Source organism: Diaporthe citri, assembly GCF_014595645.1.
Source record: "Diaporthe citri strain NFHF-8-4 chromosome Unknown scaffold_10, whole genome shotgun sequence".
Lineage (NCBI taxonomy): Eukaryota > Fungi > Ascomycota > Sordariomycetes > Diaporthales > Diaporthaceae > Diaporthe > Diaporthe citri.
Genome location: NW_025064855.1, coordinates 1483106 through 1502860, shown reverse-complemented (window position 1 = coordinate 1502860; position 19755 = coordinate 1483106). Strand labels below are relative to the sequence as shown.

Here is a 19755-nt window from a genome sequence, read left to right as displayed (position 1 = left end):
CGTTCCCCATTCCCCCCTCATCTTGTCACCATGCAAGCAGGTCTTCCCCAACTCCCAAGCAACGAGTACAAGCACTGCCCACCCCACGCTAGTCATTGACCCAAGCCACCGGGGGTGAGCTTTCAATCAAACAAAGTTAAATGAGCCACCTGTCGATCCCTGACTGACATATCCGCATCGATCAAATCGAATCGAATCACCGCGGCGCCGGCGCAGAGATCATGCCCTTGGTGCTGGCCTCCACCATAGCCTCGTAGAACCGGTCGGCCATCATGGCGTAGCCCACGTCGTTGGGGTGGGTCTGGTCGAACATGGTGGTCATGTTGGGCCCGCCCGCGGCGGCAGTCATCTCGGCGAGGACGACCTTGCTCCCGGCGTCCTGCAGCTCCGCCGCGACGGCGCGGAACTGCTCGTTGGCGACCAGCACGCGCGCCTGCGTCTTGTCGAAGCGGTTGTTAATCAGCGTCGACATGACGACCGTCGCGTTGGGGCTCCACTCGAGCAGGTCCTCGACCATCATGCGCATGCGCGTGCCGACGGTGTAGTTCGCGTTGGAGGTCAGCTCGGGCGCGGAGGTCGAGTTCTGCGTCGTGTTGTTCATGTTGAAGTTCTGCACGCAGTCGTTGGTGCCCACGTTGAGCAGGATCACGTTCGGCAGGTCGTTGGGCACCGAGGCCTTCGCCTTGGGGAGCACCTGGTCGATCCGGAGGCCCGGCCAGCCCTCGACCGCGTTCGAGGCCATGTTCCCGTGGGTGCGGGAGCCGACGTACTCGACGTTCTTGGTGCCGCTCTTGTTGAGCAGCACCCTGAGCTCGTCCCTGTAGCCATTGCCGTCTGTGGAGCGGAGGCCGAAGGTGATTGATGCGCCAAGGGACATGATCCTGAGGTCCATGTTGTTGGCGATGGGCTGTGTGGATGGTGGGTTGATGAGTACAGGTCTGTCTCCTCCTCTTGTGGCCTGGGCGCAATGTGAGCGGCACGGCGATAGCTGGTGAGCGGGGAAGGAAAGGATAAGAATCAGCCTCTGGGAAGTCTTGAGAGTCTTGAGAGGGAAATAGTTACCTGGGACAAGGGCCACGATGGTCAGCACAAAGCCGACGATTGCGAAAACCCTCATTTTGCGGGACCAGTTTTGTGGGTTGAGGCTCGACAATAATGACGTCTTGTTCGCCCTGGAGGGATTTGTGGGCTTGCTGAAATCCCGACTGTATGAGCTCCGCGATGCTGAGCTAGATGAAGCGCCGTCGTCCAAGGGCCCAGGTAGCGGCCGTTGGTTGTGCTGGACCTCGTGCTTGTGTTGGCGCTGGTGGTCCGGTGGCCCAGCGGTTGCTCCATCGTGGGAGCCCATGATTCCTGAAGTCATCGTGAACGGCGGTTTTGTATTTGGAACGAGTCCACGAGTGAAGGTTGGTCACCTTCACCTCTGTGAAAGTGAAAGGACGAGGGGATTCCCAGGTGGATGGGACTTGGACCGAGTGACAGGTGTAGGTGATTAGAAGAAATACATGCAGGAGGAAGTGAGGGTGTGAATAGCACGTATATGGCAAGTAGATAGGTAAGGTCTCATTAAAACGTCAAAGTCCCCATAAACGAGATGCCAAGGAAAAACAAGACCCTGAGGGTGGGAGGCGATCATGGTCTTTAAGGGCCACGGCGGGACGGGACGGAGCAGAAGGGTGCAACAGCAGTGGATGGAGGGGGGTGGGGTGGAAGGAGGGTGGTGCTCAGTCACTCACGGCACGGTACGGTCTGGCCTAGACGGTGTCATGTTGTAGTAGCACAGGATGGTCAAGGCGGAGCTGAAGGGAGCACGCCAGAACGAGGAATCAGAATCAGAACCTTGACCATGCCAGTACCAGAGGAGGAGGTGGGTCGCGCATGGGACCAGTCACGCACGCGGGCACGCTCATACTGACAGGAAACAAGCAGCAAATGTGTGTGTGCCCGCCGGCGGTCCGGGGACCAAAAAGGGAGCAGGCTGGGCAGGATGCAAAACGTGGTGGGTAATAAGCTCTCGTAGCTCGACGTGGGACGAACGCGCCGAGACTGAGTGAATGTTCGTGTGTGTACCACAGTACCGTGGGAAGTACCGTACCTAGGTACCTACCAATGCAAGTGCAGGCTAGCTCACAACAGAAATGGAAAGGGCAGAAAGGCAGGCAGGGTAGCACTGGCTCTAGGCTGCTGCATTTGATTTCCTCTTCCATCGGCCCATTGGTGTAAGCCATCCTAACCCAGATCTGGCGTCAAGATTCCTCGCATGCTCCAGACACGTTTCGTGAGTGGACTTATACCCGCTGAGCCCTGCCCGGGCGCCATTCGCTTGTTGCTGACTACAGCTTCGTTCGTATCCAGCTCAGTCCAGCCTGGTCTAATCCTGTACTACTTCAACTAGTCCAGCCTGTCCTGCACCCATGGCCAGACGCAGGAGTCATTCGGGCTGACGCTCCGTCTGACTGAGGGCATATGCATGAGTATCGTGAGGCTGAATGAGCGATATTGTGGTGTTTGTGGCGGATGCGGGAGCAGTTGCCGTCGCACTCGAAGGATGCATCAGAATCCAGCATGGCGCCTTCACCGGATCACAGTCACCGTCCCCGTCACCGCCGTCGGCCCGCAAATCTATGACAAGGAGGTCCATTGGCACGTGCTGAAAGGCTATCTGCAGCCGCATGAATAAGAACTCGATAAATGACTTCACCTCCGGACACACGCCCGTCGGCAGAGATGATCTGCCGTCACTACCGCAAAGGCCAGGGGCAAGCAGGGAGAAAGATAGGCCAGACAGGCCAAGTGCCAGAGCCAGAGGAGGAAAAAAACCCGCAAGCTGGCGGTGTCAGTGTCTCCACAGAAATTGGCACGACGCTGTGTTGTCAAAATGATGACCTCAATAATCAGGGAGCAGCACGACACGGCCTAGGAGCTGGGCGGCCGCTTGCCCAGCAGCCATGATCTGCAGCGCAGCTCTATGCGATGAGCTTTGTCCTGTTCCTGGTGCGACCGCCGTCAAATGCGGCCGGGATCGTCGGCGGCTGCGGCCATTCAGCTTGACGAATCGGCATGGTGTGATGTGATGCATGTCTTGCATTCATTCGTCCGGCCTCGGTCCATTGAGGACTTGCATTCGCTGCAGTCCGATGCAGTGACTCGTCGCTCTCGTCGCCCTCGCTCGCTTGCTTCGGCGACGACTGCTGTGAAACGTGTCTCGGTGGGCTGGATCGGTCCGCAGATGGCCTTTCGGTGGCAGCTCTGCAGCAAATCTGCGTGTCTCTGTCCTCGAGTCCCTGCTGAGTCTGGGTCTCGCTCAACTCCAACTCCAACTCCACCGCACTCCACTCCGCGCTCCTCTTCTCCTCTCCTTCTGGGCCTCTTCTGCCCCGATGTGTCGTAATTGGTTGCCACCAGCCCCGGAGCCAAGCTGGCAGCTCGTGTGTGCTCTCTCCCACTCGTCCCCAGAGCTTGCAGAAGCAGAATCAAGGTCGTCCCTGCACGCCGATCGCGTGTCGAAACCTGACTTTGGATTTCTAGCCTCTTTGGAGCCGTCATTGACCATCCGCCCCTCTCAATCTTAAACACCCGACTCTGAAGATCCGAACAAGACACGGGAAGCTTAAAGTTTGAGCCCATGCATTCCCCTACCCTGCGTCAGGCTGCGTGCCAGCACGTCTGCCGCCCGCCTCAGCGTGCCTGGCGTGCTCAACGTCGTCGGGGTTGATTTAGGCTCGCCCGTGTTTCGTTCCCTGCGGCCCACCCGCAACGCACGCCCGTTGATCTCCACCGGGCCTAGGACTTGGCACAGATCTGACACGGCCCCTCCTGGACGAAACCATTTCCAGGGGGCAACATTTGCCGATATCCCTCCTCTCAGAGAACCTCGCATCCTTCTTGTGTCCAAGCGGGCCGTGAGTGACATGCTCAATTCGTGTGATTGTAGCCGAACCTCGCCCGGCTCGTCGGTTTGCGAATTGGAACACCTCGGATCGGACGGATATCAAGCTTTCCTCAGAAGCAAACAACACCCACTGATCGCTTGTTTGTGTCGCGTTTTAAAAACGCAAAGGGTGTCTGTCTAGGGTCGCATCGAGCCACATGCGCCTGTCACGTAGCCTCCGGCGCATGGAGTAGTCCCGTATGCCTGTGGATATAGAAGTCGCCTGAGTGCCGAACTAATCAAGGGCGCGCGCTATCTATGCGGGTATGCTGGCCGAAGACCAGCGGGCAGATCCAGCCTCAACCGCATGCAACGTGCAGATGCGATCGTCTTCATCACACCAACACGAGGTATCGCATATTGCACACGACTCGGCGCCGACGGATCATCGCCGACATGCTTCAGGCATCGATCTAGGACTGGGGCTTCAAGAGCAAAACTCTGAGTGTGAAAGTCGGGCACAGGAAGTACACAGGACTGCCCGTCGGCCTCCGAGGCCTCAGGGGACATGCTCGCCCGGCCCTGGCTTGGTCGCTTTGGTCTGGACGATCCTGGGTGCCTACGGCGGAAGGAGGACTCTGGCCTGAAGACGACTAGACGCTCTCTAGCACTATCCGAACCTGATGTGGGGAAAGGGCCTTCATCCGCACGACAGCATCTGCTAGAGAATCTCGGGTGAATTATGACCGTGATTACTTCAATGAAAGAAAGGTTGGAAAGCAGACGATGGCGTTGATGCTGCGCTTGAGATTAGCGAGACCGAGGAATAATTTGAGTATCTTAAGATGGCAACCTACATTTCTTTGTCTTGCTTCACTTCTCCTTAGCATCTGAAACAAACACTTAACGGCGTGCAGCCGAAGTCATCACACTGAGCCAGATTCAGTTTAAGCTGATGCTGTGCCGTGTCCGTCTCCCGGACTGCCGGGCCAAGATGCAGCCACCAGAGCTAGATGGCTCGACTTAGTGACAGAAATAAAAATCAGACACGGACGTACTCTCGGCTGTCATTTTGACTAGAACGTCGTAAGAGTAGGCCAAGAGACCGACTCGCGGATTGTGCCATGAAGCTCTCGTGAAAGGAACGTGGGCATCGTTCAGGCGTGCGTGCTTCATCGGGTTACGAAGACAAGGCACTCACTTGTGCTCAAGCGCTAGTTTTACTCGCAGCCTCTGGCACTTAGAGAGGGCCATGATTTCGGTCTATGTGGCAATACACTACTCGTTTGTTCGCCCAAAATATCGCTCCATGACGGCATCTTCAACCACTTGTCGGACAATCGGAGAGACGAAGCCCAAGCTGGCGGCCACACACAGCAAGCTGTTAATCTCGAAGCAAGGTTAGCAACCGTCCTTAACTTCTCGGTGTGGTGATTGAAAGATTCTGCGGAGTGACAGCAGTTCCTTGCCCTCTAGACATTTCATCACCGTCAGTGCTATCGCCTTTTGGATTGATTAAGCATTGTGGACCACCGGGCCCTTGGTATGGACCATGGTAGTCACTTGTCACATAAGGAGTGATGACGAGGAACAAAGTCGCACATGTCATGATGGAGTAGAGTGTCATGGCCACGCACTAGTCTCGCCACCCGCAGATCCGTCCTCGGAATCCCTCCGTCTTCGTGCCTTAAATCCGAAGGCCTAGCATCACCACCAACACTGACGGGATGTGAGAGCCTGAGGACAAACTTGGAATAATTCTTTGGACAGGTCCTCTTTAATTATGCCCAAGGGTTGCAGTCTCGCCAATCTCACGTCTGTTTCATCAATAGGCCCATGCTTCTCTGATATAGAGGGCTCTACGCTGCACCCGCAAGTCACGCATAATCACACCACGGAGTCACAAATTTGCTCCAAGGGATCGCACAGACCGTTGTTGTTTATCAAACACACGGCAGTGCGGTTGACCTCATGGATCCCGGCTCTGACACGGCCTACAAGGATGCCACAAATCTACCGAGGAATTAATACCTAGGTAGGATGTACAAGTAGGAGGGAACGGACATCATCTGTCTTGGTGGCAACTCACAACTTATTCTCGAAGATAGCGGAGGTTGCTCTATAAAAGACCATTCTGTGAGATACTAGACACAAGTAGGTGTTCTAATGAGGCTATCCTAGGGGAAGGTCTCCTGTAGGAGGCTGTCCCACTGGAGGTTATCCCACTGGAGGTTATCCCACTAGAGGTTATCCCACTGGAGGCTATCTTGAATGTTCTCCAGCAGGAGGCATTCCCTGGGAGCACATGCCATGAGAAGGATTCCCGTACGAGATTACCCCGTACAGGTAATGTGCACTGAGATTCGCAGGAAAGCAAAGTCAACTTGTCGAGTTTCATTCTAATCTGCTAGGCGTGAAAATTTAACCCACACAGCATTCACTGGCTTCATGAGATTATGGTGTCCTTCTGTTGGATGCACAAGGCAGATGAGGCGGTGTTACGCACGTGATTGTACACCCGAGAGTCCGGGCATAGCAGACAGGTGTGGATGCGATTGGGATATCTCATCTTCCAAGATGCGGATATGAAGAGCTTCGCCCGATGTGTAGTGAGATTGTTTCCCATTAAAGATACAACGACTTCGGGTTCAGTTGAGCCATGACCTGTACCAGCACTTCGTTAGAGTACACGATTTCGGTTTTTGTTTTGCAGCTCGCCTCTTGTAAGGATTTTGGCATTCGAGGGTTGTGAGTGTGTGTGTGACTGGCCCCATTGACTGCTGGCATTCACTAAGGCTCTGGGCCCCCACACCCCTCAGGCATAAAACCCCTCGCCTACAACTTCTATTAAACCTCTTCCTTACATAAAAGGTAGCGCCGTCTTTCTTTGAATTGATGTATTAAGGGTAGCTGTCTTACCTCTATATTCCTTCTCGTGATAAGGATGATGATTCTGATTAGGCTAACGGGTCCCCGAGAGAAATATATACCAGAATTTTACTTTATTTATTTATATGCATTATAAGATAGTATTTTAAGTATATAAGGATTGGATATAAAAAGAGAAACAAGTAATGTATATATTAGGAAAAAACTTATAAGTTAAGAAGGTGTAAAGAAAATAGGGAAAGGGAGAATATAAACTATATTAAAGGCGCAAAGAATAAATGTAAATTACCATGAGTTTATATATAAATTACCTTTAAAATCCTTTAAATAAATAAGGGATCAAGAATAATAAAATTCACTTATTCTCGCATTTTATACACTGGATTTTGAGATTTCTTTTTTAAGAACAAAATTTCCACGTACTTTCAGTTCCTAATTTAGCAAAACATCATAAGGCCGCCGTTTCTTGCCGTTTCAGTTCTCACACCGTAGTCGGATATGGTGTAATGGTTAACATCGGTGACTCTCACTCACCAGCTCGGGGTTCGATTCCCCGTATCCGAGAACTTGAGTTTTTCGCATCATCTACCTTTTCATTTTTAATAAAAACAACATCACGTTCAAAGCAAATAGATTCTTCAAGATATAAAAAACTCTAGAGTGATATTTCCAAATACGTCTGTGATGTTATGCTTCAGAATGTTTTGGCTCTAACAAGGCAACCCCCACGGCGAATGCTCTTCAACCCGTTGAAAATTAGTCCTCCCCAAGCCATAATTCACAAAGTGGTCGACGCAACACTGACCAGAGGCTCCAGCACAGAGACTAGTGTAGGAGTCCGGACTCCTCTGACGATACTATTTCTGTCTGTGTTGGGTTCATGTCGAAGTTCAAGACTCTGTTTGGGCCCTAAAGTATGCCTCATTACTTACGCACTTATTTCACTTGAAGCCTTCAGGTCTGGTGCCTGGAAGAGCAGAGTATTTCTTGCAATACTAGTATGATCTCAATAATAGACCCCTCCTTCTTACCAAACCAACAACTCCTCGGTAGTTGTCATTCTCGCCACTTGGGGACCTGTTGTTACACAGCGAGTCATTAGATTAGGTAGTATGACTCTTAGCCCGTACACCGCTGCTGCCCAGACTCCCGGGCGAGCATTACCCTATCTCTGAAACTCCCTCATTTGGCCCCACACAATACTGCTCGATCAAGACTTGGTCGTCCACTGATGACCTTCAAATTTGAAATCACAACGTAAAATAATCTTCAGTGATAGGCTCGCAGTGATGCTGCACAGATGAAGTGGGGCACATATAAGTGCTTGCGAGACTAGATGCTCGACATTTCCGGAACCTGCTGAGTCTGTATTATCCGAGTACTGTCTCTCCAAGAAGGCCTTTTACTCTTCGGAACCTATAGCATAGCTGGGGATTTCCAACTTTCCACAGTCAAGCCCAACGTTCTGACGAGATGGAGCTCGAATCGGCCATCCCCTCCTGGCTCCTCCGGGACCGGACAGTCGCCCCCAGGAAGTCCTCAGGGTTCAAGCCCCCGGCGGATGCGTACACTTCGCGTTTCCCGAAATCGACCAAGGATATCGTCATGGCCATCATAGGAGTCCAGTACGGCAAGGCCAACATGAACGACGGCCGCGCCCTCGCGAAGATATCCTCGTACCTCACCGCGGAAGCAGTACCCTACCGATCGCGGCCCGGCTTCCACGAGTTCGCCGCGGTGACCGACAACCGCGGATTCTACAACATCGCCGTCCTCGCGTACTGGCCTAGCAAATCTGCGCACGCGGAGTGGTCCGCGGCGAGCGGGTTTGAGAGTTGGTGGGGCGGGCTAGAAGCAGATGCCGAGCAAGCCGGGAACGGGTGGTTCCTCGAGGTCTTCCTCCCGACCGTGGACCGCTTCGAGACGCTCCACAACACGTCGGACCCCGAGGGCGCGGCCAACATGCGCGACGACCTCAGCGGGCCGATGCAGGAGCACGGATACTGGGGCAGCATGCGGGACAGGCTGCCGCTCTCGCAGACTGACCACATGGTGGGCGAAGCCGCTGCGCTGGAGAAGAGCAGCCTGTCAAACGGCAGCTCAGGCGCCCGGAAGGACGGCACGGGGCCGCCTGGGAGGGTGCGCGTCCCCGGGAAAAGAAACCTCGCCGTCATCCGCTCCGGCCAGGACTGGTCCGCCGCCCTGCCCGAGGAGCGCGCCCTTTACCTGGAGACGATGCACCCCGTCCTCATCAAGGGGATGGATTTCCTGCGGGACCACGGCGACGAGGTCGGGTGTTATAGCTGTCGCTTCATGGAAATCGTCGATGGGAAGGGTGCCGGCGGGGCGGACCGCACGTTCGGCCTGGCCTACTTTGACGATCTGGCCTCGCTGGAGCGCTGGAGCAAGGAGCACCCCACGCACCGGGCCATCTTCGGTGGCCTCGGGAAGTACGCGAAGAGGCTGGGGAAGGATATGACCTTGCGCTTGTTTCATGAGGTGCTGGTGCTCGAGCCTGAACAGCAACTGTTTGAGTATATTGGTTGTCATGAGGGGACTGGCATGTTAGCCGCCCGAGGGTAGTTTTGTGAAGGCTGACTATGTGAAATAAGCCTGACGGGTCCCGTCAAGCCGGTGGACAAGCCCCAGAGATCATGAGGGCCCAGTGGCTGTCAAATTATTAAACTCGAGTCTTACGTCATGCTCAAACTATGGATTGGATACAGATTGGAAAAGGAAACATTCTCCTTATCTAAACTCAACCAGTAGCAGCGACGGAAGGCGTGAGTGTGTGTAGAATCGTAACTCTATGATTTGAACTTTGATTTCTTATATTGAAAAGAAAAAGACATTGAGAAGGGCCCAGAGTAAGATACAAGTAGTAGAAAGCCACACGTGTACTTGAGAACATTTACTGCTATCTTTATAAATAAGTAGATGATTCTCCTTGCATTGTCGAGGCCTTTTATTTTCCATCTCTGTATCAACCCAAAGTTGTGTGCACTACACTAGTATGAGTGGCGATGTTACCAACCCGATCTATCGGACCAACAGGTGCATGCACGCATATTGGTTCAAGACCAACAGTCACACTTGTGTATGCATGCGTGTTGGTTCAAGACCAACGGGCTGCTGGTCATTCGAAGGAATCTGTCCAAAAGATTGTCACAACTACCCTTTTGAGAAGCACCATATACTGCCTAACTTCTATCATGTTTTCTTTGCAAGGAAGTTCTGCCGTTTCCCCTGCTTTATTGAACTATCCGAACTTCTGACCCCTCTCCTAGTGTCTCTTTTGCCCCGAAATCTGACAACATGGCCGTGGAGCAAATTGTCGATGCCCTGAGCCAGGCGTTTCCAAGCGATCAAATCGCGCTGCCTGGGACCGAGGCTTTTCAGACTTCAAATGATGTCTATCTGTCTGCTCACCAGAGTGACTACACTCCTGCGGCCATCTTTCAGCCCAAGAACACGCGGGATGTTGCTGCGTTTCTCCGCCTCGCCAACGAGAAAGACATCAAGTTCGCCATGCAAGGCGGAGGCCAGCAGCCGCTTGAGGCTTGTTCCAACATCCAAGGCGGCATCACGGTCGACCTGAGTCTCCTCACGGGCATCGAGCTGAAGGATGGCTTGGTACCTGTCGGCGCCGGCGAGCGATGGGGACCCGTCTATGAGAAGGTCCAGGCCGCCGGGCTGGGAGTTGGGGGCAGCCGGTCCGCCAAGGGCGGCATTGGCGGTCTCTCGCTGTCAGGCGGCCTCTCCTTCTTCTCCTCGCGGGAGGGTTCCATTTGCGACAATGTAGTCAGCTTTGAGATTGTCCTCGCCTCAGGAGACGTCGTCCAGGCGAACGCCGCGGAGCACCCCGATCTCTGGAGGGCCCTCAAGGGCGGCGGCAACAATTTTGGCATCGTCACCCGCTTCGACCTGCGCACCTACCCGCAGCAACCCTTCTGGGGCGGCGTTGTGTTCTAGCCGGCCTCGGACGCCAACTACCCAGGCCAAGTCGAGGCTCTCGTCAACGAGGTGCGCAAGCCCGAGCCCTCTGACGAGACCCACATCATGGTGAACCTGGGCTACTCGGCACAGTTCGGAGACCACATGATGGGTCTGAACCAAGTCTACCACACCGGGCCCGACGCCGCCTCGGCCTACGGCTCCACGGACGCGGCCACGGGCAAGATCCGCGTCCCGCCCATGCTCCAGCCCTTCACGGGCGTGCAGCCGCAGCTCGAGCAGCTCAACTCGCTGCGCATCATGACGCTCGTGCAGGGCGCCACCGAGCACGCGGTCATGGCCACCGAGCGCCAGCGCTGCGCCTACATGAACTGCACCCCGCGGGCCGATAAAGAAGCACTTGTCGCCGCCGCCGACATCTACTCCAGGGCCATCGAGCCCCTCAAGCCCCTCGACGGCATCACGCTGTGCCTGACGCTGCAGGCCTACCCCCGGTCCCTCCTGCGCAAGACCGCCGAGCGGGGCGGGAACGTGCTCGGCCTGGATCCGCGCGAGACGCTGGTGACGATACTGCCGCTGACGTGCTGGAGGAGAAAAGAGGACGACGAGCAGATCTTGGGCGTGCTCAGGGGCGCCCTGGAGGCGATTGAGAAGGATGCTGATGCCCGAGGCCAGAGGGTGCCGTATACGCACCTGAACTATGCGTCTGACTTCCAGGACCCATTTTTCGTCGTACGGGGAAGAGAACAAGAAGTTCTTGCAAGAGGTTGGCCCCAAGTATGATCCTGAGGGCCTGTTTCAGAAGAACGTCCCCGGTGGATTCAAGCTATATGCTTAGAGTAGGTTTATGGCCTGCAAAGGGATCATTTGTATGTAATTGACTAGAGGTCAGGATAAGTAGCTTGAGACAACTGTTGATGATGACTCGGTTGCTTGGAAGCATACGTTTGCATCTCCTTTTGCTGTATTAGTATTTGACCTCACGTACTTTATAATCTTGCGGCGCAACCTTCCAAATATGGGTCTTCTTCCCGGAAGGTAGGCATAGCTTCTGATAGTGACAATTGGGCGGCTTAAATTTTCGACCTAGCTCCCAAAAAGAAAGCGTTGCTTTCAGGGTCCCCATTCCCATCCCGTTTAATCTCGACATACCCAACCTTCCCAATTTGCTCTTCGACAGCAGACGACAGCTCCTGCAGTGTCCGTTGGTCGCCGTGGTTGGCGACGAACCGATACTTACTTCCAGTCAGACGGCCGATGACGAAAGCCATCTCTGGATTGCCCTCCCGGTCAAACTGGACGGTATACGTCTCGACGACAGCTTCTCCTTGTGCCAACGGCTCTACCGGGGCGTGGGCTCCCACGACAGCGGCCGAGGAGCCACGGCTGTCCGGATACGACGACCCTTCCCGCCGCGGCTCCACGGACAGACACAAAGCGTGCTGGTACGATAGAAACCCTCCGTTGGCGAGCACGAGCCCGTTCTTGGCCTTCCGGTCCCGCAGCTGTCGCGACATCTCGGTGATCGCGTGCATGGAATAGTTGTTGCCGGCCCCGCCGAATGATGTGAGGCCCCCGAGGAGCGTCAACGGCTTGGGGCTGTTGAGGATCGGGAGGCCGAGGTGGTGGCAGGCCAGCTTTGGGACGATGGGGAAGCATCTGCGCGGGGCGAAGCTTAGATGTGTGTCGCCTTTCGCTGGGTTTGCCGATACTCACGAGTACAGATCAAGGACGTCAATGTCTGTGGTCTTGACCCCAGACAGTGAGAGACACTCGTCCAAAGCGATTGATATCGCGTCACTGCGGTGGAAGTTGGGCCGCTCCCAGAAGTGTTTTCTCTCCTTCCTCCCCGCGCCGCCCAGAGGGTACACCCACTTGTCCTCTGGCACGCCGAGCTCCCTTGCGTTTTCGGCGGACGTCAGAAGGACGGCTGCGGCGAGGTTGACGGTGTTGAAGGCGTTCATGAGAAGTGGATCTGGGGGCGGCGTCAGTATTTTCTGTCCAAAGGAGAAACCTTGGACACGAACATGGTGAGCAGATCATTCGGTTCCTCTTTGACACAACCCCTATCTCCTCCTTGGTCGCCGGTCGATTTCCATAATTCCAGGAATACTGGTTAGTTGCAGCCACTTGCGCAAAATCTGCGTATAGAGCTGCAGATTCGTCATTGTTTTCCTTGGGTGTCTGCCCGCGGTGAGCCCTGAAGGCGTTCTCGTATAAAGGATAGATTTGGATAGGTGTGCCTATAGAGTGTATACCGCCGAGGTCTGGACGAAGTTAGAAGAGCTCCATCACCGTGTCGGGAGACTGGAGCTGGCTCAACAAACCTTGGCCGAGATCTATAGTCGATGGCGAGAACACGGCATCCACGGACGTGGCTGGCTTTGTCCAGCCTGAGGGCTCGGCTTGGCCGGCTTTCGCACATGCAGTCACTGGTGATGGTGGGATTGTATCAGTCAATATATCACACAGCGCACATCTTGCCGTGCGCAAAGCCTAAATTCTTAGACAGGGGCAGCACATCCTGAGTATAGTTTCTCATGTCATGTAACGGCCACCGGCGTGTACTCACCAGAAGCAAGTGCCTCGCCCCCGGTAACAACAGCCACCTTACTCTCGCCCCTGGCTATCCGCCCCGCCGCCTCGTCGACCAGCTTAGCCGGCTCATTGCCCCCGTGGTCCGTGTACCGCGTCCAGGCGGGCCGCTCGTCGAGCCCGAGCCACTTCCCCAGCAGGCCGGGCAGATCGGCGTACGGCCAAGTCCACGTCCTGACGACGTCGATGCTGTCAATCTGGGACGTGACCGGTGCGAGGGAGTCGAGCCCCGTGTCGTGGATCGCGTTGGAGATGGCCTCAAACATCAGCGTCGCGGGCTCCTTGTGCACCTGGGACTTGTTCGTGACGTCCGCGACGCCGATGATCACGGGTGTGAAGGCCATGCCGGGCCAAGTCTGGTCAGGTCATGAGCCGGTCGTGCGCAGCTCTACGATTGTATCGTCAGTGGTCTCACTGAAGCTGACCATCGCCGCGCTTTGGAGGGCCACCGTACGGGGTCAGCATTTCACATGGCCGAGCCGAGGCTTGACGTATCCAGGCCGCCAGGGCCGAAACCAATGCGGAGGTCGGGGTCCGGCAATCCACTGATCAGGGTTAGGGTTCTGAACTTGTCATCAAATTGGCTATTCCCTGACTCGAGGTGTAGTCATTCTGCCTTGAGCCCGACCTAGAAGCACCCGAAGGTAATGGAAAGGGCAGCGGGATCCGGCTAAGATATAAAGTGTTGGTAACATAACCCCCTGCGCCTAGTCACGAGAAATATGAAACCCTGCCATGCACTTCTATGTTGCAAAGTAATCCAGCCTCGCGGGGCACTCAAGCAGCCAGGTTGATGTTTCAAAAAAGACAAAGGCTTCATTGTTGTCTTGGAACCGGAGTGAAGGTGGTCTGCCTGGTCTGCAGAGCGTATCTGCCAGTCTCTCATCCTCCTGCAGCCTTGCCTGGGAGTACGACCTCTTCTGGCCCGTACGCGCTTCCGTTGTTGAGTTCCGTAGCAACCGTGACAATGGGTCGGACGACGCCGCTGTGGGTCCCAGTTCAACATATGACACGTCTCTTTCTATTACAGCAGGCACAACTGGTGAGCTTCCCAGGCTGTACTCCGAGTGTTTGTAGGAAGCCCGGGGATCCACGTCAACACTGATCTTCAACGTGTCGCCGGCAAACCTTGGAAGCACAATGCGCTGCGTGGTGTGCTCGGCTCCTATCCATGTGGGCAAAGAGACCAGCCTCGCGGTTTGGCGGATCCCTGAAATGTTGGTCAAGGACATTTGAACTTCTTTGGCAGAAGCATCCACGGACAGCTCCACTGTGCCTTCTTGTGGGCAAACGTCTATTGTTGAACTCACAGCCCCAGATCCGAACAAGTGCGAGGCTCGAGAGTGGCTCAGCTGAGCCGTCGGCCCTTTGTTAGCAGTTATCAATTGCCTCTGCGATGTCGATTGAGTTCCTGGCATTGTTACATCATTTGCATCTTGTAGCCAGTGGGGAATTGGTATGACCTCCGTAGTCCGTTTCAGTCGGCATCGAACTACGAAAAACTGGCCACAAGAAGAGAAGCCAACTGACTCCCACAAGGTAGACCTTGGGAGATCGGCGGAGAACCCAGGTTGTGTTGAACTTGCTGGAAAGTTATTAGCACAGTGGTTACATATGTTTGGACAAATAGGCATACAATGTCTGTACCGTCTGAGGTAGGCTGTATTCTTGTGGTTGAGCTTGTCATAAACACAGAACGCCACTATGCACTGATGAGGGTGAAAGATCAATTCCTTGATTCTGTTGATGCCAGGGACAAACTCCAGAGTTCCAAGCGGATTAAGCTCGAGAGCTGGGCGGTCCTTGATGAGTTCGAACACACTCAGGTGCTGAGCCCCCGAGGGCATCCATTCCAACAGACCAAGTGTCTGGCTATCTGGACTGAAGTAGCTTGTGTGGATGGCCGGTCGTTCATCTCCCTTGCTGGCCGACCATTCGAATGAAAGCCCTTGGGATGATCGTACTGGCAATGGGTATGAGAGACATAGTGCGCCAGTACTTGTCTGTCTCAAAGTACACAATGTCTCACCAATGATGAAACTCGCGACATCTGGTGCAACGTTTAGGTGAATGTCGATTTCGGTTGAGCTGTGGTGTGATAGATATGTATGGATAGGAAGTAGCATTGCTGTACTGTCAATGGATAGCTCCACCCTAGCAGCCTGGGCCGCTTGTGGATGAAGTGTCCAGACCTCATAAGTGGCAACCCAACCAGTGCAAATGGAGAAGAGGTTGAAAACTCCTGCGCTGCGAGCCATCGTCTTGAGATGAGCATTCGATAACGAAAACGCCCTGCTCGGCATGCTATGTTAGCTTGGAGGAAGTCAGCACGTGTTGTAAAGACTTACGGTGGTGCCCAGATGCTCAGTACTCCTTTGAAATCTCCAGAATCTGATGTCTTTGACATCTGAAGAGTGGGGTTTGAAGAATGTATCTCTCCTTGTGGACTCAGAACTGTCTGATACATGACCTTCACGCTGTCAGGGCGGTAGAAAAAGGAGCTCCTTTGCAAGAACCCTGTCATTTCATCCCAGATGAGACGGCCAGGTGATTCCTTGAGACGATCCTTCCATGTTTCCGAGATTTCTCTGAGTTCCGAACTTAATGACATAATATCTCGAGGAAGTTCTGCAGCCATCGGCAACCAACAATATTGCTGTGAGACCTTCCCAAGCCACACGCCCAGGAGATATAGGGTTTGATGGTTCGGGTGCTCGTAATCTGCATGGTACTGGGTAGTATAGAATGCTTCCAGCCACGCAGAAAGAGCTGCAGGAGTTCTCAACCATGCTGTTAGGTCTGTGATAAATCTAGAGAGCAAGTTGAGGAATTCCGGCGAGTAGAACTGATATATTAGAGAGCTGCTGTAGCCTGGATATCCTGGGTCATGTGAGGTGTTGACAACGGTCGAGACGTGGTCAATCCAAGCTGCAGCAGCGTAGTCGGTGAAGCAGGACTCTGCATAAAGACGCTGAGCTGAGATATCTTGATGAATTCTTCCAGACAAAGGTTGATGTGGAGTATGTGACAACAATTGTCGGACACAGCGCGTAGCAACCTCCAAATGTGCACCCGTTCTGTCGAGAATCAGCTTCGGTGCCAGCTGGCCTGGCAAACTGGAAGACTGCGGCCATGATTGATGCATTTGTGTGGTTATTGATGGCCACGCATGCCTTGCCTCCAAGATCTCGCGAGCGGAAAGATGAATTAGTCGAAGCGTGGATTCCCCGACAAGAAACCCTGGACATAAGCTCATAGTGACTCGTTCCGTAAGTCCAGCGCAGGCCATGAGTGCGGCATCCTCAAATTCGGTAATGGATTCTGAAGCAGTCTGCTGTGGTAAGCATCCGTCAACGATTAGTGCCTGACGCAGCTGACGAGACGAGAGCTGCACTGTTGCATGCAGCAGGTGGTTCAGTAACTTGGCGGCGAGTTGCTGGGATTGGTTGCCGGATGTTGAAATGAAGCTGACAATCCTTTCGTACATCGGCTCGAGTCCCTCAGGCGTACTGACTTGCATGATCACATGAAGTCGTTGTTTTGGTGTCATCGACGAGGATTTGATGAACTTAATCATCAGTCTGGCCCAGAGAAACATTCCATCAGCTCCGTGAACCATTTTACTGGCAAGAGCTTCCTGGTGTTGTCGGTCATCTCTGGGAAGTATAGCCCTGTCGAAGAGAATCCCTAGTTCAGCTTCACTGAACTTTTGTATATCTCTTGACAATGAGTCTCTGGACATTGCCATTTGATTCCCTGCTGGTATGGATCGTTTCAAGCCTTCAACATTGATTCGGCTGAGAAAGACAACCCTGGGGCGGCTTTCCTTCCATATTTCGAGCATCAGTGATACGAGCTTTTCGCTGTCATCACACTCGTCGATTCCATCAAGGATGAGGATGGAGTTTGCGTCCAAGCATAATCTAAGAAGCTCGATTATTTCAGAATCAGATGCCTGCATTTGACCTTTCTCATTCCGTTGAACGAACTTAAACTTGTCAAGGATTTCTGTATCGTCGGCATTCCTGGATAGTAACTGGGCCAAGATTGATCGGTACGCTGAAGTAGGAGCTGAATGGGTATTGAGAGATTTGGATTTGCTGTCAAAGAAGTAATAGAACACTTCCTGTCGTGATTTGGTCTTATCTTGGGACAGGTCGTTTTCGAGCTGATCGATGATGGATGCCGCGAGGACTGTTTTGCCCGAGCCTGGATTGCCTGTGCGAGGGTAAGCACAGGGTCTCTATTTGTAACGGACCTTGACTTACCATTTATCCACAAAGCCTCACATCCGTATTGATATAGGCCGTCACCTGAGTCGAGACTTCCTTTGATCCATCGAAGATAGGTCGGGTCTTCGAAGATCCAATTCGCCGTTCCGGGTGCTCGTAGATCTCTTGCCTGGTCTCGGGAATTCAAAAAGCTGGGCGGGTGTATCCATTGTCGTGATCCTTCGTAGGCATTCTCTATGAACGTCCTGTTAGAAATGGAGCGTTCCCTCGGCTCAGGAACCTATCACCCTGGTCTTTTTTGCTTTCATAAGGAAGGAATGGGCGAAGCTTACCTTTGTGTTGCTTTCCCAGCTCATTTAACTGAGTCCGAATGTCATGTAACTCATTCAATTGACTCCGAATGTCACGAAGTGTGATCCGTACATGCTCTCGTGACCCGAGAGCCTGTTGTCTTTCCAAACATGCCAGCTCCCGCTCCTTGCTCGAGAGCTGACGCTCTCTTGCCGCTTTCTGCCTTTCCATGCTCGTGAGACCCATCTCTTCTTGAAATATTTCACGTTCCGCCTCAGCCTGTGCCTCTTGTCGAGCGAGGGCGTTGCTGTGCTGAATGTGAATTTCTTGAAATATCTCGCGACGGTACTCACCAAGGCGGTATAACATGTCATTGAGCCTGCTATCGAACGGTTTCCACATGAGTTCCCCAATGACAATCGGAGTCCTTTTAAGTTCTGATTTTTGATTAGCCGTCCATGCCCCGTCTTACACTGTGGTCCCATGAGATCATGCTTACTGCCGTTGCCCTTCGTGAAAACCTTCACGGCAGCATGGAAAATCTGAAGTGTCTCGGAATAGACCTTTCCCATGACTTCTGGGATTCTGGAACTTTGGTCCTTCCAGCCCCGGCATAGCTTCCAAACATCTTCGTATAGCATGAATGATCTGGACAGGCTGTCCAAGAGAGGGAGCAGCTTCTGGAAGAATGTTACGAAGTTGGATGCCAACTGAAAAAGTCAGAGATTAATGCAAATCCAAGAGAATTCAAGATGTGCCAACCTTGAATAGCAGAAGCATTGAGCCCCACAACAAAGCAGCATACTGTGGGTTAGAAGAGACAAAGGCGGCCACAACGTCGAAGAATGGTTTGAAAGCATTCCCGAGCTTGTCAATAACTTGCAATGCATCTTCCAAGGGCAGTCTACGGCAAGTAAGGTGCCCTAGTTTCTTGATCGCATCTGCCAGATCGGTAGCTGTTGCGCAAGGGGGATACAGCGACCGATCTTGAGTGGAGAGTGATGACAAAAAGTCATCACGAGCCTTGTCGAATGGGTGAGAAGCAACTCCGTCTTGTACCGGTTTAATTTTCTATTGAACACAGGTATTTGTTAGCTAGTCATCCGAAAGGAACGACAAAGGTCAGGAGAGTCGTGGTCCGCATGCTTTTCATTCATACCTGAGCTGCTTGTTGTTTGTGGATAAATAGATCGTACTGATGGGGATCCATATCTGCTGAAGGAATACTTAGGTCTGCAGGACCAGACGACAAGTCACAGTTAATCCAGAATTGGGACCCAACATGGCAGCAAGAAGAGAAAATAAAAAGAGGCCAGGCTTTAGTGGTCCACTTCACTGTGCAACATGGCGATCAAGATTTGAGGATGTGTTGCACAAGAGAAAGAAAATACGGCATGCCTCGTTGTCTGCCCTGTCTGCCTACGCAAATTTTGATTTTCTACTTCGTACTTAGGCTGCATAGTGCATTAGGAGACTTTGTGTTCCGCTGGCTGACGTGGCCTGCATGGGAACAACCATCCAGGCGCTCTGCAAAAGAAAACCACTCATGCTTCGCACCAGAATCCAGGCAACACAACTCCTACAGCTATTTCACCACCACAATCATCAATTCTAGCAAGTATTTTGATATAAGTCAAATCAGACGTTTTTTTTTCAAGACAAAAATGCAATAAAATCAAGCACATATGATGTGTTTGTGGAATAATTGGGATATCAACACGAAGGATTCTGGTGGTACTGGGAGTTACCAGCGGTTTTTTTTTTTTTGCAGTTGGGCTGCCACCCTGCAGAGACCTCTGGGTGTTACAGACTTCACAGCCCAACCACCCTGGGGGGCGCAGGCTTGGCAGGGCAAAAAAAAAAAAAAAAAAAAAAAAAAAAAAAAAAAAAAAGGCGCAGCCAAGCCCAAGCAAGCCACGAGCC

At 53.2% G+C, this 19755-nt stretch overlaps 4 protein-coding genes and 1 non-coding gene across 5 annotated transcripts; 2 read left to right on the top strand and 3 right to left on the bottom strand.

The window, feature by feature from the left end:
- Window positions 1-196: 196 nt before the first annotated feature.
- Window positions 197-1363, bottom strand: INS49_003617 (uncharacterized protein; the record flags this gene model as incomplete). The annotated part of the gene is made up of 1 exon (XM_043164410.1): window positions 197-1363. One exon carries the CDS (start codon window positions 1361-1363, stop codon window positions 197-199), a length of 1167 nt encoding a protein of 388 aa, XP_043019175.1.
- Window positions 1364-7252: 5889 nt separating this feature from the next.
- Window positions 7253-7324, top strand: INS49_003616. The gene has a single exon. It is a non-coding gene; the product is annotated as a tRNA-Glu (tRNA).
- Window positions 7325-8233: 909 nt separating this feature from the next.
- Window positions 8234-11552, top strand: INS49_003615 (uncharacterized protein; the record flags this gene model as incomplete). Its single annotated transcript, XM_043164409.1, has 4 exons — window positions 8234-9339; window positions 10048-10669; window positions 10733-11446; window positions 11493-11552. 4 exons carry the CDS (start codon window positions 8234-8236, stop codon window positions 11550-11552), a joined length of 2502 nt encoding a protein of 833 aa, XP_043019174.1.
- A 248-nt stretch (window positions 11553-11800) lies between these two features.
- On the bottom strand, window positions 11801-13653 carry INS49_003614 (uncharacterized protein; the record flags this gene model as incomplete). Its single annotated transcript, XM_043164408.1, has 6 exons — window positions 11801-11804; window positions 11867-12373; window positions 12431-12689; window positions 12742-12981; window positions 13042-13053; window positions 13287-13653. The coding sequence occupies 6 exons, from the start codon at window positions 13651-13653 to the stop codon at window positions 11801-11803; spliced, it is 1389 nt and encodes a 462-aa protein (XP_043019173.1).
- A 399-nt stretch (window positions 13654-14052) lies between these two features.
- On the bottom strand, window positions 14053-19042 carry INS49_003613 (uncharacterized protein; the record flags this gene model as incomplete). The annotated part of the gene is made up of 11 exons (XM_043164407.1): window positions 14053-14661; window positions 14840-14894; window positions 14957-15272; window positions 15339-15601; window positions 15658-16267; window positions 16934-17527; window positions 17578-17775; window positions 17874-18269; window positions 18332-18542; window positions 18595-18903; window positions 18992-19042. 11 exons carry the CDS (start codon window positions 19040-19042, stop codon window positions 14053-14055), a joined length of 3612 nt encoding a protein of 1203 aa, XP_043019172.1.
- Between the last annotated feature and the right edge of the window lie 713 nt (window positions 19043-19755).